The following is a 23983-nucleotide window of genomic DNA, read 5'->3' on the forward strand; positions in this document are numbered from 1 at the left end:
CTCTGCTGTGTCAGGCTTGCCTTCCACACTGTTCTGTAGAGCCACAGCTCTCACACAGAACCTAACCACAGAAAATAAGGACTGATTAACTTCACAGGGTAGAGCAGTGGTCATGACCACTGTTGTCAACCCTCATGTTGCATCTTGGATTCCAGGTACCCTTGAATAGCTGAACTTCCAGTCTTCAGGGTGGGTGGTTTGAAGCACTAAGGAGTCTTAGTGGCAAGGATGGTGGAGCTGCCCGTGGCTGTGGGTCCTAAAAGTACCTGTGGTGGCAATGTAACTGTTCTTATGGGTTCTCCCTTCCAGCCTGAGCATGGTGGTACATACCCTTAATCCCAGCACTGGGAAGGCGACTGTGAGTTCAGGGCCAGCCTGGACTACAGAACAAGTTCCAGGCCAGCCAGAGTTATACAGTAAATCCTTGTCTTAAAAAAAAAGTAGGTAGGGTGGGCCCAGTCAGGACCCCTCAGCAGGTGTGCCCTAGCATTCCTTCTGCCTGCCGGGACAGCACCACCATCACTGAGTATTCAGCACCTCTATTCCTGGCACTGCCAGTCCCCTGCCACAAGCACCACGTGCTTAGCTAACCGGCATCCCACTGGTGGGGTCAAACTCAGCATCAGAAGATCCAACATTTCAGTCCCACCTGAACAACTTACTGAGACGATCTCAAAAGGTAGAAAGGGGTCTGGAAAGATGGCTTAGCAGCTAAGATTATTTGCTGTTCTTACTTGGGTTTAGTTCACAGTACTAACATGCATATGATGCCCATACACACATGTAGACAAAGCACTCATACACATAAAATATATTTTTTTAAATTGGTTGAAAAAAAATCTAAGTATATAGCTTAATGGAAGAACACCTACTGGCATCTGAGGTCCCCCGCTCAGTTCATGACAGCACAGAAAAGCCTGGGCCGTAGGGATCCAGTTGCTTCCTGTTTTGGACACCACATGATTGATGATGCTGTGCCTGTCTTATCTTTGTGTAGACCAGGCTGCTACTGACATCTTACACTTCCTACAAATAGTCCAGAACATACCCTATTAGCTTTATCTTTTTTTTTAAGGTTTATTTATTTTTACTTATGTGAGCACACTGTCACTGTCTTCAGACACACCAGGAGAGCTCATCAGATCCCATTACAGATGGTTGTGAGCCACCATGTGGTTGCTGGGAATTGAACTCAGGACCTCTGGAAGAGCAGTCAGTGCTCTTAACCCCTGAGCCATCTCTCCAGCCCTAGCTTTATCTTTTTTACCTTTAAATAGACCCAAAATTTGGTCACATCCCAGCATTCCAGCTACATCTGTGGCCCTGCCTCCTTTGTCTCTCCCCTGACCTTAGGGCGGCCCCAGTGTGTCAGTTACTGTCTCCTGCTGTGATGAGACACCATGGCTAAACTTGTGCAGCACGTTTTTATTTTAGCTGATGATTCCGGAGGGCAAGTCTGTAAGGGACAGAGGCGTGGCAGCAGGTGTCAGAGTGTGCAGCTGAGAACACTGGAATGGAGCAACACACTCACAGCACCCATGCTGCTTTTATAACACCCTACGCAGTGCTACCAACTGGAGACCTGTTCAAATACAACCTAAAAACCCTCCTCCCCTAGTGACACACCACTTACTCCTTCCCAGACAGCCACTAACCTGGGACCAAGACTTACAGGAGCATGGCATTCATACTAGCACACCAAGGCTCCCTGCTTCTACACTGTCCTGTGTACATGCAATAGGAGCATGCAGTAAAAACTACACTGGATTGAATCTCTCTGGTTCCCAGCCTTCTTGGTGCTCTTCCCACCACTTAGACTGACAGGCTTGTTCTGGACCTGAAGCTCACCTGCACCTCCTTCTGTCCCTTCAGCCTCCTCGCTTGCCCTGCTGTAGCTCTGCTGGACCCCGCTGCTCCTGCTCTCCCAGGCTGTCTCTGCCTGATTGCATCCCCTTTCCTTTCCTTAGGTGAATGTCACTGCTGGCCGTCTCCAGGACTTGTGTCCAGTGTTCCCTTCCATCCCACCAGCACTCCCTGGCCACTCTGTGTAGGACCCCTTCCTTCTATGCACCATACTGCTGCTTTCTCAGGGTTAGTGTGCTGCCTGTCGCTCATGTCTTGGACCATCCACATTTGTTTGTTCCCAGAGTCTAGGAAAGCCAATTGTAGAAGTGGATCTTACACACATGAGCTGGGGTATAGCCTCTGCTTGGCCACCTTGTCCCATCAGTTCTGGGGTTTCCTATACTACCAACCAATTTGGTACCCCAACTTCTACCATAAAAATTACATCTAACAGTAGCCAGAAGCCAGACTCCAAAAGAAGCAGGGTATATATTTCCCTGGTATTCTTCAGCTCCGCCTATAACAGTGCTACCCTTAGCATGAATGTCCTTTGTCTTCCCCCTCATGGCCTCCCAATGGCATCTGTGTCTTCAGGAATCAAGAGAAGTAGCAGAAGAGAGGTGTGACTTTATAAAGCATGCCTGGGCCTCTCCTGAACCTTGCCTAGTTGGCTCCACCTTGCTCTTTAGTGCTCATGATCTCCAGCCTCTTGAGCCATATTTCGCATGAGGGTAGGTAATGGTGCTAGAAAGGGAACCAAAGCTGGTGCTTTTGTACGGTAAAATAGTAACCCGAGACAAGGGTTCTGTGGTACTGTTTCTTACTGTGGTGGCCTTCTAATTTCATCCAGTATAGTTTTACTTTGTGTTTGTTTTAAGAAAGCATCTCATTCTGTATGTAGCCCAGGCTAAACTTGAACTCATTACAGCCCTCCTGCCTCAGCCTGCTGAGTACTGGGGTCACAGGCATGAGTTACATGTTGAGCTTTATTCAGGAATTCAAAGTCAAAGCAGCCCCCCACCCTCTGCTCTCTGGAGGCACTGACCTTTCTTTCCACTTTGTAGTTCATGCGGGAGATGGCAGGAGCCTGGCACATGACAGTAGAGCAGAAGCTCGGCCTCTTCTCTGTGGAAACCAAGGAAGCAGACCCCCTGGCAGCATCTGAAGCCAGTCAGCCAAGGCCCTGTCCCCCTGAAGTGACACCTCACTACATCTGGATCGATGTGCGTGCCCACCCTCAAGCTCTGCTGTGCTTTATAGGGACAGCTTTGGGGACACGTGGGTCAGCTCAGCACGCCAGCCAGTCTAGGGGCCCTGACCTGGGAGAATGGGCGGTGACATTACATTACCTTTTCCCCAGTTCCTCGTTCAGCGGTTCGAGATTGCCAAGTACTGCAGCTCTGACCAGGTGGAGATCTTCTCCAGCCTGCTGCAGCGCTCCATGTCCCTCAGTATCGGTGGAGCCAGGGGGAGCATGAACAGGCACGTGGCGGCCATCGGACCACGATTCAAGTGAGGGCTCTATTTATCTGGGGCGTCTGGGTGTCCTGTTACTGGTATGTGGAGCACTTGTATATAATGTGTAATCATGGTAGGGGTGGATGGCAATGTCCTGTGACGCTGCTGCTCAGTGTAGAGTGAATCTTATGGTACTGTCCTAGAACTATCAAGAAGAGCTTGTAGAGGACATGAGACCATGAGCCTCCGACTAGATAAGAGGCTCCCCAACCCCGTCCCCTAGTACAGTCCTTCTGGCTAGAACATGGCCTCTGCTGTTGTCTAGGAGGGACTGGCCAGTGTGCTTATCTGTTCCAGCATGGTAGAGGCTCGTGCTTCTACCAGGTATTGTCTGTCTCTTCCCTGAACTCCAGACCATGGCCTCAGAGCCCATTAGAACTACACTTCTCCAACCACCTACAGAGAAGGGCCAGTCCTCTTGTTAATACCTAGTCTGTCACTGACTTATAGCTTTCTAAAGGCAACAGGGACAAGTTATAGAAAATTATTCCTGTTGTTGCTTTCCAGTAGCATGTAGCCATCACAGAAATGAGCAGAATTTTCCTCTCTGCCTCTGTCTGCACCACCACAAAGGAACAGCCCTCACTCACGGGATTAGCTGGCCTCCCAGATGCACTCAGAAATCTCCCTTTACCCTCCTCCCTTCTTGGCTGTCCTCTGTTCCCTTGCAATGGTGGGTCAGACCTCTCTTTTTTCCTTTCGTATCCAAAGTTCCCTGGAGTAGATAAAGGCCTATTTGTGATCTGCTCCCCGCCACAGGCTATCCCCTAGGACTCATTAGCAGCAGAAGCTAGCATCTATACTTCTGCTGATATAGACAGCCTCAGTAAAGTGGCTATGCTATATTCTACTCATCCTGCACCATGCCATAGGCCTAGCCTGACTGTCCACAGTGCCCCTGCAGCACCACTACTTGAGCCTCTAGAGCTCCTTGCCCCAGAATCTGGGTCACCCTGTTTTTGCTACATGTGAACATGCTTGTTCCACAAGGTTCAGGTCACTGTCAGGCTGTAGCTGGGATCTGGCCCTTGAGAAAAACCCCATTGCAACTGGATTGTGTGGGATATATTAGCTTTTCCCTGTGCAGAGAAATGTGTCTTACCCACCAACTTGGTTCCTGACCTCCATCCTACCCCAGCCTTGTAAGCTCCCTGTAGGCAAGAGCAGAACAGTACCTTCCTACCTATGCTTCATAGCACCCTGCTCGGGGCTTGGTTTAGCAGAAACCACACACTAGGAAAACAACCCCTCCACTGCCACCTTTCCACCATGGGATGAAATCGTAGAATTGTCCATGGGGGCGGAACTGCAGGTTGTTTGTGAGCCAAGGAGTCTTGGCCCAGTCAGAACATCAGAGAGTTCATTTGCTTTTCTCTTAACAAAAATGAAGCATGTTTTCTCTTATTTTGTAAAGAATGTTTTCTCATGCCCATCTTATGCAGTGGTTGGGATGGAACTGAGGGCATCAAGCATGCTAGGCAAGCACTCTACAGAGCACCTCCCCAAGCACTCATTCAGAGAGTTCTACCCAGCTTGTGTCAGTCTGTACATCGTGCGGGGCCTCACTCTTCCATAGAAGAGCTAAGCTAGTGAGCTGCATCTTAGAACAGGAAAATCTTTTATTTTAGTTATCTAAGTTTTAACTTTAGAGCTTTCTTGGACAACACCTTTATCCGTGCATAGATTTTTTTTTAAACACACCATAATCTTTGACACCTAAAAGACATAGGCAAGAGGATCAGAAATTCATGGTTACCCTAAAACTCCAAAAGGGAACTGAAGGCCATCTTGGAATACATGAGACTTGTCTGAGACGGGAGAGGCAGTGGGGAAAGAACAGCTGAATGATGATATGCTGGTATGATGATATGCTGGCATGATGATATGCTGGTATGATGATATGCTGGTAATGATGATATGCTGGTAATGATGATATGCTGGTATGATATGCTGAATGATGATATGCTGGTATGATGATATGCTGGAAATGATAATATGCTGATATGACATGCTGAATGATGATATGCTGGTAATGATGATATGCTGGTAATGATGATATGCTGGTAATGATAATATGCTGGTATGATGATATGCTGAATGATGATATGCTGGTAATGATGATATGCTGATAATAATGATATGCTGGTAATGATGATATGCTGAATGATGATATGCTGGTAATGATGATATGCTGGTAATGATGATATGCTGGTATGATGATATGCTGGTAATGATGATATGCTGATAATGATGATATGCTGGTAATGATGATATGCTGAATGATGATATGCTGGTAATGATGATATGCTGGTAATGATGATATGCTGGTATGATGATATGCTGGTAATGATGATATGCTGATAATGATGATATGCTGGTAATGTTTCTAGCGTCTATTCAGGGATTCTGTGGGTGCTTAGGAAAACATCCCTCTTGAGGCTCAGCCCTTGCCCGGGGCTCCAACCTTGTGCTCTCTCTCAGACTGCTGACCTTGGGGCTGTCCCTCCTGCATGCTGACGTGGTTCCAAATGCAACCATTCGAAACGTGCTTCGAGAGAAGATATATTCAACGGCCTTTGACTATTTCAGGTACTACCTCGAGCTGTGTTGTAGTACCTGCCCAGAAACAACTACAACCCAGCTTACAGCGCCCTGTCCCCAGGAAGTTACTCACATAGGACATAGTTTACCTGGTTCCTGCTCACCAGCCTCATTCATTAGTCCTTGTATGACTATATTGCAATATCCTCAGGCATGTACTCAGAACCAGGAGCCAAATGGAATACATGCAGATTGTCCCTTGACTTGAATTAAGAGATTAGGGTCAGGGACTCATAAAGCCTTGATTCTGAGGCTCTTCAGGTAGTTAATAGTTCCTGGAAGACAGATATTTTCTTTAGTGGTTCTGTAACTAATTAATTGCCCATGTTAGTGTAATAACTCCTTATCCCCATTTCTCTCAGCAGCCATAACTAATCCATGTCAAACAAAGGTTGAAAGTAAGAGAGAAGGGCAGGGAGCAAGCCTGTAGAGATGCTAACCTTGGGGCTGTCCCTCCTGCATGCTGACGTGGTTCCAAATGCAACCATTCGAAACGTGCTTCGTTAAGAGCACCTGCTACTTCCCCAGAGGTCTTGAGTTCAGTTCCCACCACCCGTTTCAGGTGACAGAATAACCTCTAACTCTAGGTTCTAGCCTTTTTATTTGTCTAAATTAAGATCAGACAGGCACAGTGGCATATACCTGAGGTCCCAGCTGTGTGTGAGGCTTAATCCCAACACTAGGGAAGCAGAGGCAGGCAGACCTCTGAGTTCAAGGCCAGCCTGGTGTTCAGAGTGTGTTCCAGGACAGCCAGGGCTACACAGAGAAACCCTGTCTTGGTGGGGGGGAGGGCTTTAAAAATATCCCCAGCATGGTGGTGTATGCCTTTAATCCCAGCAACCAGGAGGCAGAGGCAGGCAGATCTCTGAGCTGGAGGTCTATAGAGCAAGTTCTAGGACAGCCAGGGCAGAGAAACCCTGTCTTAAGGGAAAATAGATTAATTTTATTATTAATTTTATTTTTCCTAGTCATATAAATGATTGCTGTGGGGGAAAAAAACCTGCAAATATCAGCTGCATGAGTCTTTGCAGATGTAAGGTGTATGGTTGCATGTATATAGCTAAGTTGTCATCTTTCACAGCATACTAACTCACCAGAAGCTATAAATGTCAGCCATCTATGGTGGCATGCCTACAGTGTGATCCATCTAGAGGCTGTGTGGCAAGAGTGTCATGTCGAGGCCACCCTGCAGTATATAGGAATACATATGGAGTTACAGGCAGTCTGAGCTGTATAGATGAAGCTAAACAGAAAGCATTGGGTAGTGATGGGGTAGACAGTCCTGGGCTGCTAGGATAGCCTCACTTCCCATGGGAGTTAGTGACAGCACCCTTGCTGTTGATGAGCTTCAGGCTAACCTCAAAAAAAAAAAAAAAAAAAGGTGAATTTTTACTTCAGTTCTCATTGCCTTATGAATATTTTCTAGTCTCTGACTCCAAACACTCAACTCTTTCCCTCTTGTGATTACTTGAAGTTGTCCGCCAAAGTTCCCTACTCAAGGAGAAAAGAGGCTGCGTGAAGATATAAGCATAATGATTAAGTTTTGGACTGCGATGTTCTCAGATAAGAAGTACCTGACTGCCAGCCAGCTCGTTCCCCCAGGTGAGCATCGCCCTGAGCAGCACAGCAGCTGCTGGGCTGGAGTGAAACCGATACATAGAAGCAGAAGGGCTGCTTGTGGGTGGAATGACATGGACTCAAATGAAGAGAACTTAAATAGAGGAGGTTCAAGAACAGGCCTTGGTCGAACCGGTAGCTTTCCAGGGCAAAAAGCAGAACACTGTGGAAGAAATACTGACATGTTATGCAGCAGCAAACCAAAAGGAAAATATCTTCTCATTCCTCTGAACACAAAGCTGGTGACAAGCCACACAAAGAGGTGAGGGATGGGTTCTTCTAGGCAGACCTGCAGCAGTAGTCTCTCGCAAGCAAGAAAAGGAAAGAAGCATTAAAGCATTAACCGCTAGTTCTCTTTCTTGTTCCATATAGAATAGAGCCAACAAAGTGTGTGGTTTGTCCCTGGGTGCTCAGATGCCTGCTGTATAAGACAGGACAGTGCCGGTGGACAAGACAGTGCTTCTCAAAAACAAAACAAGCCAGGTGGTGGTGGCGCATGCCTTTAATCCCAGCACTTGAGAGGCAGAGGCAGGTGGATTTCTGAGTTTGAGGCCAGCCTGGTCTACAGAGTGAGTTCCAGGACAGCCAGGGCTACACAGAGAAACCCTGTCTCGAAAAACAAAAACAAACAAAACAAAAAACCTGTGACGGGCTAGAGAGATGGCTCAGTGGCTAAGAGCACTGCTCTTCCAGAGGCCCTGAGCTCAGGTCCTACCTCACCACCATCTGTAACAGGAAATACAACACAGTTTTCTGTCCTCCATAAACCCTATACATACATCCCTGCAAAATATTCATACACATAAAAATTTTTGAAACTGATAGTATTTGTTTTATTCTAGTTTAAAGATCTAGGACTATGACAACTTTTAGGAAGTTTTCTATGTAGAACGGTTAGAGTAAAAGAATTCATGGGTGTTTGGAAAGCTCAGTCTGAAAGGGCTTCTCCTCAGGGTCAGCCAGCCAGCCCAGTGCTGTGCAGAGGCCTAGTGTGCAGCAGCTGCCTTCTCATGGTGAGAACTCATGTTTCTTTATGATGGCTTTCTGATGTTGTTGTTGTTGTTGTTGTTCTCAAAGACAGGGTTTCCCTGGGTAGCTCGGCTGACTTAGAACTCACTCTGTAGACTAACCAGGCTGGCCTTGAACCCAGAGATCTCCCTTCCTCTGTATCCCGAGTGCTGGGATCAAAGGCATACACCCTGCTCTATGATGACTTCTCTTTTCTGGACAGGGTCCTTCACTGGCCTGGAACTTAACAAGTAGGCTGGGTTGGCTGGCCAATGAGCCACCTCTGTCTCCATCTCTCCATCAGGAGTGCAAGGGTGCACCACCACACCCAAATTATTTAATGTAGGTTGTAGGGAAGTCAACCTTAGGTACCTGTGCTTACAAAGCAAGACCTCTCAATCTCTCTTCTTGTGATGCCATGTCTTGAGCCACCTCATCCCAGAGCCTTCAATGTGTTTGTCTACAGATAACCAGGACACCCGAAGCAACTTGGATATAACTGTGGGCTCTCGACAACAGGCTACACAGGGCTGGATCAACACTTACCCCCTCTCCAGTGGCATGTCAACCATCTCCAAAAAGTCAGGTTGGTCAGGGCATGAGGTGGCTCCTACATTTTTAAGCTGATCTTAAGTTCCCTTCCTGGTGAGTGATGGACACTCACTCAGATGGCAGGACAGAGCATTAAACATCAGCATCTTCTAGGTTCTAAAACAGCAGAGACTGGGGATAGTAGAATACATGGCCAAGACTTTTGTTTCAGGTGCCAACACACCACCGAAAGAAAAGACAGCAGAGAAGTGATCTCAAAGGACAATGACTGTGTTTCATCTCTGCTTCCTAGGTATGTCTAAGAAAACCAACCGGGGCTCCCAGCTGCACAAGTACTACATGAAGCGCAGGACACTGCTGCTGTCGCTGTTGGTAAGACCTGAGCCACACCACTCCCACTATGTGACAGCGGACCACCGGGACGTGGGGGAGGGGAGCAGCACATGACCCCTGCAGAGACTGCAGTGCACATTGTGACTGCTCCCCCAGGCCACTGAGATTGAGCGCCTCATCACCTGGTACAACCCGCTGTCAGCCCCAGAACTGGAGCTGGACCAGGCAGGGGAGACCAGTGTCGCCAACTGGAGGTCCAAGTACATCAGCCTGAGCGAGAAGCAGTGGAAGGACAACGTGAACCTGGCCTGGGGCATCTCTCCATACCTCGCTGTGCAGCTGCCAGCCAGGTAGGCCGCAGGCGGCAACACTGACCGGCAGGGTCTTGTCAACTCCTGCCTAGATGCCACAGCATCCAGAGCCCAAGAAGGGGTCAGAGCCAACATGGATGACTGGGGGATGTAGCTCTGTGGTACAGCTCTTCCCTAGTATTCACAAGGCCCCAGTTCAATCCCTGGAACTATTTTTTAAAAAATGGCAAGAGTCACAGTGTACTTTGTAAAGGTTTCCCTCCTGGGAGGTAGTCCACAGAGACAACTTGGGAGAGTTTGCACTATATTTGAATAAGGCCATCTTTCAACTCAAGCCAAGAGTAGACACTCTTGCTGTAGCTGTGACTAGCTGCCTAGTGTACCATAAGTTTGTCATACACACACACACACACACACATGCATGCATACGTATATACATTCAGCCAGCCAGCCAAAGTAGACTGGAACAAATAGCTTTCCAGGGCAAAGAACAGAACACTCTGGAAGAAATACTGACATGCCGTACAGCAGCAAACCAAGAGGAAGATATCTTCTCATTCCTCTGAACACAAAGCTGGTGACAAGCTATAAGGTGATTCTCTTAGACAGAAATAAACCTTTATCCTGACAGTTGGTGAGATGGGCTGCAAAGGCCCAGTGACATACTCCCACATGGTCCCTCAGCCTTCTTCCCTACCTCCAGAGATATAGGTACTTTAACTCTGAGCCAAGGTTTACCACTTTCCTGTTGCTTCTACGTGGTCTTCAGGCCCAGGACAGCACTCTGGCTCTTACGTCCTTCCAGAGCAGAATGTTTATGGGGACTTCCCCTTGCATTAGCCTGAGTCCATAACACATACAGGCCCCATCTGCCTCCTCACCGCTATGTAAGGAGCCTTGTGGATTTAGACTGAAGTAAAAGATGCTGCACCACAGGTAGACTGCCACAGAGGGCCAGGGGAAGAGCTGTGGTGGGTTTGAAGAATGGTCTACCTTTTCCTTTTATTTGTTGGTTTGGTTTTTGCTTTGGAGAAGTGTGTGTGTGTGTGTGTGTGTGTGTGTGTGTGTGTGTGTGTGTGTGAAGGTTGGCAGCAAGGACATTTGTCCACTAAACCATCTTGAGACGAGGCTTCTATGTCCCTCAGAGTGTCCTCCAATTGTGGCATTCTCCTGTCACCTCCTTGTAATAACTTTTCAAATGTAATGTATTACTTGCCTACATGTAGATGTCTGTCAGATGGTGCTGATCTGACTCCCTCCCCGAGTGTTTCCTCTGCTTCATCTGTGGCATTGAGGAATGTAGCTGCTAGTAAGACTACCCAACACAAACCCTCTGTGCACTGTAGGTTCAAGAATACAGAAGCCATTGGAAATGAAGTAACCCGTCTGGTTCGCTTGGACCCAGGAGCTGTTAGTGATGTCCCTGAAGCCATCAAGGTAGCACAGCCCACATACACCAGCCCAAGTTCAAACTAGATCTAGAATGTTTTCTAGAGAGGCCTGGCTACTCCTCATGACTATGACCAAATATCCGACACAGACAACCTGGGGAGGAAAGCTTTATTCTGACTCCATTTCAGAGGACTCAGCCTTTTATGACTGAGCAGAACATCATAGCCACAGGAACGTGTACAGGACGAGGTTGTTCACATCCTGCCAGATGAACAGAGGAGCAAGAGAAGGGGCCCAGGCACAGTACAGCCTCCAGTGTGTACCCGCAGGGACCCAGATAGTGTGCACCAGATTAAAATAGCACCACCATATTATGTATCCTCAAAAGGTTAACCTGTTCATCAGGTCAGAGCCTTCAGGATCCAGTCCTCTTTGGGCCCCATGGACATACTCAAAGGTGTGCTTTATTAATCTACACATTTCTCAGTTAAGTTGGTATTAACTATCATTGTTAAGTGTCTCCAATCCCAGCCACTTGGAGAATGATGCAAGAGGCTCACAAGTTCAAGGCCTGCCTAAGTTACAAAGTGAATTTTGGACCAGTCTGGATAGCCTAGTGAGAACTTGTCTCAGTAAAGAGAAGAGGGCACAGTGGTGCATGCCTTTAATCCCAGCAGTCATGAGGCAGAGGCAGGCGGACCTTTTGAGTTCAAGGACTACAGAGTAAGACCCTGTCTCTTAAACAAAATTATTACATGCATCACACTAGAAAGACTGGGTAATCTCAGTTGTAAGATTTTTTAACTCCCTGCATTTTTTATTTCTAGTATGTAGTAATTACCTTGTTTATAATAAGAAATCTTCAACTCTGTTTTTGTTTTTGTTTTGGTTGGTTTTTATTTGTTTGTTTGTTTTTTTGAGGCAGGGTTTCTCTGTGTAGCCCTGGCTATCCTGGAACTCACTCTGTAGACCAGGCTGGCCTCGAACTCAGAAATTTACCTGCCTCTGCCTCCCAAGTGCTGGGATTACAGGCCTGGGCCACCACCGCCCAGCAAGCTCAACAGTCCTTCAATTTCTGATTGTCCACTGTCCACCTGCCCTGTGGTAGTATGTATCCAACCACAGCTGGTTTGTGCAGTACTGGAGTCAGGGCTGCTGGCCTGGAGCACCACCCGCTGAGCTACTCTCCAAGCCCCCCACTTGGTTTTATTGCAGTTATGCTACTTTGCATAACATGTCAGAAGCACTTTCCATTTTTATCATAAATAGCTTTTATTATCATATTTTCTTTTATTTTCTTGGCCTAGAGTTCACCTCGTAGACCAGGCTAGCCTCGGGTTCACAGAGATCTGCCTGGTTCTGCCCTCTGTGTGCTGTAATTAAGGCGTGCATAGCATGCCCAGCCTATTACTCTTTACTGTGACCACTCTTGAGCAGGCCATAGCTGACAGGGCCCCTGCGGCCGTCTCTCAACTTCTCCCCAGTTCCTGGTCACCTGGCATACCATCGATGCCGATGCCCCAGAGCTCAGCCATGTTCTGTGCTGGGCACCCACGGACCCGCCCACCGGCCTCTCCTACTTCTCCAGCATGTACCCCCCACACCCTCTCACTGCACAGTACGGGGTGAAAGTCCTGCGATCCTTCCCTCCGGTGAGTCCAGAGCCCCGGTAAGCCGACTCAGGTACCAGTGTGGTAGACAGCTTGGGGCTGGGGAGGTGGCTCAGCGGGTAAGAGCACTGACTGCTCTTCCAGAGTCCTAAGTTCAAATCCCAGCAACCACATGGTGGCTCACAACCATCTGTAATGGGATCTGATGCCCACTTTTGGTGTGTCTGAAGACAGCTACAGTGTACTCATATACATTAAATAGACAGATAGATAGATAGATAGATAGATAAATCTCTTTAAAAAACAAAAAAGACAGCTCAACCAGACACGCATCCAACTATGTAGGTTCATCTTATGTATGTCTTTATTCCTGACTTGAGTAGTTGAAGAGGATAAATTTGGGCTATGGTGGCACATGCCTTTAATACCAACACTAGAGAGATGATGAGTTGAGTTATAATTCGTATGTTTTCTAGTTGTATGTGTTTGTTGTTTGGGGTTTTTAGATCTTTTGGTTTTAAGAAAAAGCTTGAGCTTAGCCCCTGCTCTCGAGAGGCGAGCAGTGTGCCTCTTACTCCAACAACAAACTTTCAGGGGCCCTGGAGAGTTTATGTCGGAGCCATGGTGGAGAGTTTGTAGCAGGGAAGTTTCTGTAGAATGTTCTAGAGCCCTGATCGCCACAGTCTGTGCACCAGCTAGTCTGTAGTAACAGCCCCTTTACCTGGGTTAGCTGCTCCTTGTTTGATTTCTCCAGCGTGTTTCAAGCCTTGGATACGTCGTTATCCTCTGCACCTCCCCAGTTCTCCAGCAGGGGGCAGCGTCCCGTGGGCAGGTCCAGGGTTCATTACTGTTTGAAGGGTGGTAACCTCTGAAATGAATCTTTCCTCCTTGGTAGGATGCCATTCTGTTCTACATCCCCCAGATTGTGCAGGCCCTCAGATACGACAAGGTACGTGTCCTCCAAGAGCTGCCCTGCTGCCTATGGGCTCTGCGCCCTCAGGAGCAGGGCTGTCCAGTCAGGGCCGAGCGAGTCCGTTGCTTGCTCGCTCCCTCGCTCACCCGCCCATCCTGAGGCCCAGCTCTGCATGGGTGGACGGACTCTGGTACATTTTCTGGCTGTTTCCTTCGGGTGGGCAGCTTGTTCTTCTAGGATCCCCTTTGTTGGGTCAGGTATCAACAAATGACATGGCCTCCCTCAGACTGGCTGTTCACGTGAGCTGGAAAGGGTGTGTCCCACTCAGGCTGCCTCAGATGTACATCCTGCTGAGGTCACAGAGACAAGCCTAAGACATGGTCGTTAAACCTAGAAGTTACTGGGAATGTGAGATGGCTTAGTAAAATAGCAGCCTTGCGTATGTAAGGAGCATGTGTGCGTAAGGGCCGAAGTCAGTCCCTGGCATCCACGTAAAAATCCAGGCATTGCATCACCTGTAAACCCAGACCCGGGGAGCCAGACGTAAGAGGTTCCTTGGGGCTATGCAGCCAGCCAGTGTAACCAAATCGGCAAGCTCCGGGTTTGGTGAGAACCTGAGGAAGACACCAGTGCCGACCTTTCACATCCCCCACAGCCATGCACAAACATCATATGCATGTGCATACCAGAGAGAGATACATACCAGAGAGAGAAAGAACAAGGGAAAGAAAAACCTGGAGCTACCAGATAATAGCAGGAAACAAATGAAGTGGAAAAGGTCTTTAAGATGGCAACTATCAGTGTGGGGGACGTGCGACTCTGAGACCCTCACAGAGCTTTCTGGACCCTGCCCCCTCTGGGTGGGACCCTGTACAACCTTATAAGTGAGTTTTGGGCACCTCATCTAGTTATTTGTATGTGGCAGCAGTAGAAATTGAGAGCCATCGTTCTTAAATACCAAGGGAACTAACACAGGACGCCTAGGCCCGTGGTGCCGACTTTAAGCCCTAGCCCAGCCCCTGGCTACTCACCTGGCCTCTGGCTAGACTCAGCACTGCCTCTAAAGGCACAGGCACATAGCGGGAGCCATACCGTCAAGCCGTGGGAGTTGCTTCTTACACTAGGTTAGGAGAGTTTCTTCCAGGAGCGAAGGTTGACTGTGGCCTTGACCTCCTGCAGATGGGCTACGTGCGTGAGTACATTCTCTGGGCTGCAGCCAAATCCCAGCTTCTGGCACACCAGTTTATTTGGAACATGAAAACTAACATCTACCTTGATGAAGAAGGGCACCAGAAAGACCGTGAGTATTTTGGTCTGTCAGGCCTGTCCCCATCACCATCGCCTTACAGGCCGCACAGGGCATCTGCTTTCCCAGAGGCCTCTGTGGTCTGTTCTACCCCAGCCTGGAACACACATGGTAGAAGGAGAAAGCAGATGCCTGCAAGCTGTCTTCTGCCTTAACATGTGTGCCATAGTGTGTGTATGTACACACACACAACTAAAAAAAGTCAGTTAAAGGGGCTGGAGAGATGGCTCAGCCGGTAAGAGCACTGACTGCTCTTCTGAAGGTCCTGAGTTCAAATCCCAGCAACCACATGGTGGCTCCCAACCATCCATAATGAGATCTGATGCCCTCTTCTGGTGCATCTGAAGACAGCGACAGTGTACTTACATATAATAATTTTTTAAGATTTATTTATTGTTATACATAAATACACTGTCGCTGTCTTCAGACAGTAGGAGATTCCCCAGCATGGCTGTCTAAAAAACATCTTTAAGGTTCTCTGTTTCAAAGATAAACTCATCATCTTTGTCTCCTCAGCTGACATTGGTGACCTTCTGGAGCAGTTAGTAGAAGAAATCACAGGGTCTCTATCAGGCCCAGCCAAAGATTTCTATCAACGAGAATTTGATTTTTTTAACAAGATCACCAACGTATCAGCCATCATCAAGTAAGTGGCTACTCTTGAACCACAGTCTTCTGAGGCGTCTTGCTTTCATCCCAGCTGCTCACTGGTACTCTGACCTGGGCTGTCACCCGGGTGGCTTTCAGGAGCACTGCCCATTCCTGGGACAAGGCGGCGCATCACTGACCTTCGTCACTTGCCCAAGGAAACCTAGGGCACAGCCTTCTCCACCTCCTCCCCAGTGTGTTCAGGCCGTTCCTGTGTGTTCCTTGTGAGTCCTTACCATGTTGCAGGGACTGTGACCACAGACACAGAAAGGTTGGGAAGTATGTGATTACACCTGAGATGATCACCCTAAGAGGAACACTAACTAACTGGGCATATTGGCAGATGCGCACCTTTAATCCCAGCACTTGGGAGGCAGAGACAAGTGCTGCTTAGAGCCAGCCTGCTTAGAGACACTGGGAGCAAGGTGGCATGGGACAGTGTGAACATCTTACTGTGTGCTTGGCATATGTGGACGGTAGCAGAGAAAGAATGGTGTCCCATAACCCCACAAGGCTATAGTCCCAATGACCTAAAACGCCTATTGGAGATTTTTCTTTTAATGGGGAAGGTGTTAAAACAGTGTCTCTCTAAATAGTCCTGATAGTCCTGGAACTTGCCATGTAGATCAGGCTGGCCTCACAGAGATTTGCCTGCCTCTGCCTTCTGGGTGCGGGACTAAAGGCTTACACGCTATGCCCAGCCTTGCTGGAGAGTTAAAAGGTGAGGACTTATCCTACACACTGGCCTTTGGGGAGAATTCCCAGATTCAAGTCATAACAGATAGGTACCTTTCCAAGGCATCATGATGCAATAACCAGAAAGTTCCAGTCACCCTCAGCCTTACCCTTATCTAGCCTAGCCTCAGGACTTACCCGTGAGGGTCATACAGTAAGTTATACAACAGCATTTCAGCCTAGAACTGTGTTGGGCCCCCATTCACCAGAGCACACATACCATAAAATGTGAGGAAAGAATTGTCAACATGTGGCTTCATTGAGGAAGGCAGGGCAGACATTGCTGTGAGTCATTTCCTGACAACTTGAGCATGGTAGAGTCAGGTGCAGTTGGGTCATCAATGAGGAAGACAGTGTCCTGAGCAAAAACTGGAAACCAGTTTCTGCAGGAGACAAGGAGGAATCTTTTGTTCATTTGTTTAGTATGTGACCCATACTGGCCTCAGAGTCGTTACACAGCAGAAGGTACCCTTAAATCAGGCTTCCAGATCTGAGTATTGAGGTACAGTCACCACGTTCTTATTCCTCAGGCCCTACCCTAAAGGCGACGAAAGAAAGAAGGCTTGTCTGTCAGCTCTGTCTGAAGTGAAGGTACAGCCTGGTAAGCTGGCATCCTTAGGCCATGGAGGCAGGAGGGAGCTACTGTCTTACCTGGGGTGAGGCTGGTGTGCTAGGCCAGCCCGCTATATTGCACACGTTGCCCCTTCAGCATACAATACAAAGGATGAACTTCCTCTTGTTTGCTTACTGGATGCATTTACTCAGGAGTACCTGAATGCACAGAACAGGAAGATGGAGGGGTGCTGACAGCATGCTAGGCCAGTGCAGCCAGGGTGGGAATCTCCCCAGAGAAGCACTAACCTGATGCTGACCCAGGGCAGAGCACTGTGCAGAAGGAGAAGCATGTCCTGGGAGGCTGGGTTCCTTTGCTAGCTGTCTGGAGGGATTGTGAAGTCAGTCAGGAAGGACAGACTCACAATGATCATTGAATAAGCCAGGAATGCCCAGGCAAGGGGAAGCATTTCCTGCCAGGCAGGGCCCTCACCAGGCTGGTGTGTATGTGAAGCCTGCGCTGGGCACTGGGCATGTCCCCTGTGGGTATGTGCACTGGGCGTGTCCCCTGTGGGTATGTGCAGCTGCTCCTCTTCTGTGCCTCCCAGGCTGCTACCTGCCCAGCAATCCTGAAGCCATTGTGCTAGACATTGACTACAAGTCAGGGACTCCAATGCAGAGGTGAGTGTCTGCTCGCAGTTCCTGCCTCGCTCAGGAGTCTCTACTGGCTGTCTCATGTCTCATGTGCTGCGTTCTTTTTCTCAGTGCTGCAAAAGCGCCATATCTGGCCAAGTTTAAGGTGAAGCGATGCGGAGTGAGCGAACTTGAGAAAGAAGGTCAGTAAGGAACTTGAGGCGGTCTGTGTGCCTCTCCTCAGCAGGGCAGGCCTGTTTAGACATCCTAGACAAGGTGTGTGCAGTCACCTGCCTGCAGCTCACCCTTCTCTGACAATGGCAGGGTGCTGTGCAGTGACACTTGCTTACCCTGGAATCTGTCACAGGAGCCCCAGAACCCCATCTCGAGTACCAATACTGAGCCTCTGTGGGGCACAGTTGCTTCAGGCTCTTACAGAAGAGTGTAGTCTAGGGGCACAGGGAGTGTGCAGCCTCAGAGACCTGAAGGCCACCATCAGTGTGGTGTGCTCAGCTGGGTGCACTGAGGTCCTCCACCCCTGCAGCTGTGGGGACCCTGCTCAGCACCAGGCCCTCTGCCTGGCTCCCTGGCCTGCAGACTCTTAAAAGAACACTTTTGGACAGTTAACATCTTGTATGGTTTGGTTGGTTTTTTGTTTGGTTTGGTTTTTCCAGGCAGGGTTTCTCTGTATAGTGATGGCTGTACTGGAACTTGCATTATACTCTAGGCTGGCCTCAAACTCGGAGATTCACCTGCCGATATAAAGTATACAACTGTACCATCCAGCTTAGTGTGACTTTTTAAAATGATTGCATCGCCAGGTGGTGGTGGCGCACGCCTGTAATCCCAGCACTTTGGGAGGCAGAGACAGGTGGATTTCTGAGTTTGAGGCCAGCCTGGTCTACAGAGTGAGTTCCAGGACAGCCAGGGCTATACAGAGAAACCATGTCTCCAAAAAAAAACCAAATCCAAAAAACAAAAAACAAACAAAAAAATAAGATTGCATCTTCAAATATTCTAATTCCAAATAAGATCACATTTGTGGTTTGGGGTGTGAACTCTGTGGGGACACAGGCCAGTGTGGAGATGCATCTTAAGTAGCCTGGATGTGTTCTGCCCTGAGTCCTCGGCTTGGACTCTAGGGGATTGTTTTCAGTTCCTTATAAAGCTGTCTATTCTATGTTCTTAGGGGAGCTCCTGGACCAGGGATCCCATGTGAGCCCTTAGTGCTTTGCAGAACTCACTCTCAAGATCCCAGGTTTTTCTAGGCCCCTGGGAAGCCACCTCATAGCAGTCAGGCTCACAGATGGCAACCCTGCCCTGCCCACAGGTCTGCAGTGCCGCTCAGATGCAGAGGATGAATGCTTCGGGCAAGAGGCTGATGGCAAGAAGATCTGCTGGCAAGCAGCCATCTTCAAAGTGGGGGATGACTGCCGACAGGTGACAGAGCTGGCCTTACTTATGCTGGCAGGGCAAGGCACCGCCCCTAGTGACACCAAAGAAGAGACCCTCATGTTGTGAAGCATGATCCTTTTCTTTACTTCATTTGATTCAAGAACTGTGACAGCATTAGAGGAGACACAGAAGCCCCTCCCTCCTTCCATCCCCACCCTTCATCATTTTTGAAGGGTATTCTCACTGGCAACCCCATGACAGCCCAGTCTGACCCCTAGACGCTTATTTGGCCACAGTCTGCCCCCTTCCCTTGCTGGCAACCTGTGTGAGCCCCCAGGGCCACTAGCTTGTATGGGGTCCAGCGGCTGAGGGGAGACACTGACTGCATCCTGTGCTTTCTGCATCCCAGGACATGTTAGCCCTGCAGATCATCGATCTTTTCAAGAACATCTTCCAGCTGGTTGGCCTGGACCTCTTCGTTTTCCCCTATCGGGTAGTGGCCACTGCCCCCGGGGTGAGTTGCTGGAACATGAGGTGTAGAGACATCATCCCATCACTGCTCCCACCTAATGTCCCTCCCCCGTCCTTTCCTAGTGTGGAGTGATTGAGTGCATCCCAGACTGTACCTCCCGGGACCAGCTGGGCCGCCAGACTGACTTCGGCATGTATGACTACTTTACACGTCAGTATGGAGATGAGTCTACCTTGGCCTTCCAGCAGGTAGCTATCCCAGTGCCTCAGTTCACCACTGTGTGCCTTCTGTCTTCCTCTGTTAGGAGCTAAGTCCCTCACCCATAGCTTTCTCTGGTGTTATGGAAGCCTAGAACCCCAGTACACAGAAAGTGCTGCTGTCTCTACACAGCTGCACTCACAGACTTAGCTCTGCCTCTAATGTGGGCCACAGAGCCAGGGTGAGACCACAGCCCTCTCCATGCAGGCACGTTACAACTTCATCCGGAGCATGGCCGCCTACAGCCTCCTGCTGTTCCTGCTGCAGATCAAGGACAGGCACAACGGCAACATCATGCTGGACAAGAAGGGCCACATCATCCACATCGGTCAGCAGGCAGGCCGCCCTCCCTCTCCTTCCGCAGAGAGCAGGCCTGCCCACAGCCACACTGTTACACCACTGCAGAGGTGGCTGGCCGGGCGGGAGGGGAGCTAGTGAAATGCCTGCGCTCTAACCTGACACTCCCTTGCTTCTGTCCCATGTGTGGCTGAGTCCTCCACCAGAAATAAACCACCCTGACCTAACCCTGCCCCAGTTCAGGCAGTTTTTTGGGATTTTGCAGACTTCGGCTTCATGTTTGAAAGCTCACCAGGTGGCAACCTTGGCTGGGAACCAGACATCAAGCTGACAGACGAGATGGTGATGATTATGGGGGGCAAGATGGAAGCCACACCCTTCAAGTGGTTCATGGAGATGTGTGTCCGAGGTTATCTGGCTGTGCGGTGAGCCCATGGGCAATGTGGAAGGCTGTCAAGGTGGGAAAGAGTACTTGTGCCCTGGGGAGTCCAGCTTAGGGGCCCTGAAGAGGAGTGGTCCAGGACGGCCATGGTGCTGCTCACACACCCGACTCCAGCTCTTCCGGCTCCGTCGCTCACTCTGGCCTCTGAGGCACCTGTACATAGGCATGCACTCAAACATGCACACACAAAGACAGTTTTTGTTTCAAGACCTGGCCTCACTATATATAGCTCTGGCTGTCCTGGAACCACTATGTAGACCAAGCTATAGAGATAGCTTGGCCATTAAAGGCTAGGCTCACAACCAAAGACAAGATAACTTTTTTTAAGTGAAGGGCCTTACGCTCTGGTCACCCATCTCACCTGTGGGATCAACTTCGCACTCTGAACCTCCAGCCACGTCCCGTAGGCTCCCGTAGCTGACCTGACGCCGTTAGGCCACAGCACCGTCCTCTCCCTCCGGACTTCCCAGCTAGCGTTCCATCATAGCCCCAGCACCACCAAGGCTGTGTGAGACACTGGCATCAACCAAATGTCACACGGAATCACTTTGACACATCCAAAATGCTCTGTGACTAACACCAAACAGAGGACATCTTTGAAAGCGCTGCTGGAAGCCTGGCATAGTGAGGAGGGTCAGTCAGCCACACGAAGCCGTAGGTGGTCCTCCAGATTGTGTGGGCAAGCAGTAGCTGGACCACAGGACTGAGCAGGGTGCCTCACACTGCATGTCCCACTGTCTCCACAGCCCCTATATGGATGCAGTTGTCTCCCTGGTTACACTCATGTTGGACACAGGCCTGCCGTGTTTCCGTGGCCAGACAATAAAACTTTTGAAGTAGGTACCATATGGGGAAGAGTTATCCATCTGCTGGAGCTCTGCCTAGAAACGTTTTGTGTACCCCTGGATCCCCAGAGCAGACGGGGTTTCTAGAATGGCTACATGGCCATGAGCTCCCCACATGGCTGAGTGTTTGCTGGTGAGGGTCAGGGAGTGCACTAGGCCACAGAACGTCCCTGAACGGGACCGATCCCCACAAATGCCTCCTTCTGTCTCTGCCCAGACACAGGTTCAGCCCAAACATGACAGAGCGCGAGGCTGCAAATTTTATCATGAAGGTCATCCAGAACTGTTTCCTCAGCAATAGGCAAGTCACTGTCCCTGAGTCCCTGCTCCTCAGCAGCTGCGGAGGGCTCCCAACGATGTCTTCACTGTCCTTGCTTGACCTTGCAGGAGCCGGACCTACGACATGATCCAGTACTACCAGAATGACATCCCCTACTAAGGCCTGGACCTGAAGCCTGAGTGTGCAGCAGCTCGCCCTGCCGCCGTAGGGCCTGGCTCTGGGGCAGCGGGCCATGGAACGTTGACGCAGAGGTGTGAGTCTTTCACACTGGACACATTCCCTAATTGTTCATCTGTCTTACTACATTGGTACATGGTATTTTCTTGTGTAAACATGAAAAATTGACATGAAAAAAATAAAAATCCCAAAATGTGCTGCTTTTGTTTTGTTTTGTTGGTTTTTTTGTTTTGTTTTGTGTTTTGGAGACAGGGTTTCTCAGTATAGCCCTGGCTGTCCTGGAACTCACTCTGTAGACCAGGATGGCCTCAAACTCAGAAATCCGCCTGCTTGTGCCTTTGCCTCCCAGAGTGCTGGGATTACAGGCGTGTGCCACCACTGCCCCGCATGCTTTTGTTAGGTATCCAAAACTTTGCCCTGTAGTTAAAGGTGCTCTTTGAAGCCCTGAACCTTCTGAGTCACACCTATGTTTGGTTCTGGTACTGAGGATCACACACAGGGCCTGGGTATCCCCTAGCTACAGCCCCAGCCTTTGACTGTTGGGATTGAAGCCTCATCCAAACAGGACTCCTCTCCAAAAGAGACTTTCCTAAGCTGGTCTTTGCCTCCATATGTCTGAAGGCCCTATATAGGTGTTTCTGTGGCAAGTCAAGCACCAAAGAAGTAGATGCCAGAGTGGTCTCAAAAAGTAAAAGTTTAAATTGGAGCAGTCAGCCGGGCTGCAGTGGCGCACACCTGTAATCTCAGCACTCTGGGAGGCAGAGGCAGGCGGATTTCTGAGTTCCAGGCCAGCCTGGTCTACAGAGTGAGTTCCAGGACAGCCAGAGCTACACAGAGAAACCCTGTCTTGAAAAAACCAAATCGAAAAAACAAAATAAATTGGAGCAGTCTGCAGTTCCGTGGGTAAAGTACTTGCCTGATGTGCACAAGGCCCATCCCCAATAGCCCCCCAAATTATCAGTCAGTAGATGGGCCTGGAAGCAGGGTGAGGTGGGTGAGTCTGAGACAGGGACAGGCCAGAGCAGCCACACCGGGCCCTGGGGCCATTCAGCCTAGTTTTGTTTGCTTTTTCTTCGTTTTGGTTTTTCAAGACAGAGTTTCTCTGTGTAGCTCTGGCTGTCCTGGAACTCACTCTGGAGACCAGGCTGGTCTCGAACTCAGAAATCTGCCTGCCTCCACCTCTGCCTGCTGAATGCCAGGATTAAAGGTGTGAGCCACCACTGACCAGCTGGTTTTGGCTTTTTGTAAGATTATGTGTATGTGTGAGTGTCTGCATGTAGTTTGTGCACTATGACTTTTGCTCTGGTGCCCATAGATGCATTTGTTTGAATGCTTGGCCATAGGGAGTGGCTCTGTTAGGAGGTGTGGCCTCATGGGAGTGGGTGTGGCCTTGTCAGAAGTGTGTCACTCTAGGGGTGGGCTCTGAGGTCTCAAATGTTTAACCTGCACAGTTTGGCAGGCTCCTGCCACCTGTGAATCAAGATGTAGGACTCTGAGTCGCTCTCCAGCACCATGCCTGTCTAGTCACTGCCCTCCCACCATGAAGAATATGGACTGAACCTCTGAAACTGTAAGCCATCCCCAGTCAAATGTTTTCCTCTATAAGTGTTGCCATGGTCATGATGTCTCTTCACAGCAGTGAAACCCTAAGACATTGACCATACCTGGTGCTTGGTTAGGGAACAAGAGGGCATTAGATTCCCTGGAACAGGAATTACAGGATGTTGTCAAACACCTTGTTGTGAATACTGGAAACTGACCACCAAGTTTCCTGAGACAGTCTCCTAATATCTGGAGCTCACTAATTCCCACTGCCTCTACCTCCCCATCAAGGGGTTACTGACATTACCACCACATCCGGTTTCTTTACGTAGGCACTTGGGATCAGACTCAGGTCCTTGTCCTTGCAAGGCAGTGAGAGACACCAATGCATACAACTGATAGGTCGCTGCATGCTGCAGAACCTTAACCACATCAGGTGCTTTCTCCAAGTGTCACAGAGCGCTCCGAGGTACTTTACAGGTCACTTTGTCAGGCCATTAGGGGAGTCTCCACTGAACTCAGCAGAGGAGCTGTAATTGTTTAGCCGCTGTGGTTATAGCTTAGCATTCACCAGTGCTGAGCTGAGTTCCCTCTGCAGAACGGACTAAACCATCCCTGGTGGCTCAGGCCTGCAATCCACTCCTCAGGAGCAGGAAGACAGGTCAAGGTCACTCTGCTAGCTGGTGAACTCAAAGCTGGGC

At 49.3% G+C, this 23983-nt stretch overlaps 1 protein-coding gene across 1 annotated transcript in view; it reads left to right on the forward strand.

Annotated features, from left to right (window-relative positions):
* Nucleotides 1–21937, forward strand: part of Pi4ka (phosphatidylinositol 4-kinase alpha) — a 117762-nt gene extending 95825 nt beyond the window's left edge. Inside the window, exons 33-55 of the mRNA XM_052158274.1 lie at nucleotides 2910–3068; nucleotides 3206–3357; nucleotides 5845–5952; nucleotides 7439–7566; nucleotides 9056–9175; nucleotides 9434–9513; nucleotides 9631–9824; nucleotides 11132–11222; nucleotides 12662–12829; nucleotides 13683–13736; nucleotides 14880–15000; nucleotides 15523–15652; nucleotides 16920–16990; nucleotides 17550–17622; nucleotides 17707–17777; nucleotides 18905–19014; nucleotides 19379–19483; nucleotides 19564–19689; nucleotides 19907–20027; nucleotides 20262–20421; nucleotides 21185–21274; nucleotides 21501–21584; nucleotides 21671–21937. Of these exons, the coding sequence (XP_052014234.1) occupies nucleotides 2910–3068; nucleotides 3206–3357; nucleotides 5845–5952; nucleotides 7439–7566; nucleotides 9056–9175; nucleotides 9434–9513; nucleotides 9631–9824; nucleotides 11132–11222; nucleotides 12662–12829; nucleotides 13683–13736; nucleotides 14880–15000; nucleotides 15523–15652; nucleotides 16920–16990; nucleotides 17550–17622; nucleotides 17707–17777; nucleotides 18905–19014; nucleotides 19379–19483; nucleotides 19564–19689; nucleotides 19907–20027; nucleotides 20262–20421; nucleotides 21185–21274; nucleotides 21501–21584; nucleotides 21671–21722 (2568 nt within the window). The 3' untranslated portion in view covers nucleotides 21723–21937. The remainder of the gene's footprint in view (nucleotides 1–2909; nucleotides 3069–3205; nucleotides 3358–5844; nucleotides 5953–7438; nucleotides 7567–9055; nucleotides 9176–9433; nucleotides 9514–9630; nucleotides 9825–11131; nucleotides 11223–12661; nucleotides 12830–13682; nucleotides 13737–14879; nucleotides 15001–15522; nucleotides 15653–16919; nucleotides 16991–17549; nucleotides 17623–17706; nucleotides 17778–18904; nucleotides 19015–19378; nucleotides 19484–19563; nucleotides 19690–19906; nucleotides 20028–20261; nucleotides 20422–21184; nucleotides 21275–21500; nucleotides 21585–21670) is intronic.
* The last annotated feature ends 2046 nt before the right edge of the window (nucleotides 21938–23983 follow it).

Source organism: Apodemus sylvaticus, chromosome 15 (genome assembly GCF_947179515.1).
Source record: "Apodemus sylvaticus chromosome 15, mApoSyl1.1, whole genome shotgun sequence".
Classification (NCBI taxonomy): domain Eukaryota; kingdom Metazoa; phylum Chordata; class Mammalia; order Rodentia; family Muridae; genus Apodemus; species Apodemus sylvaticus.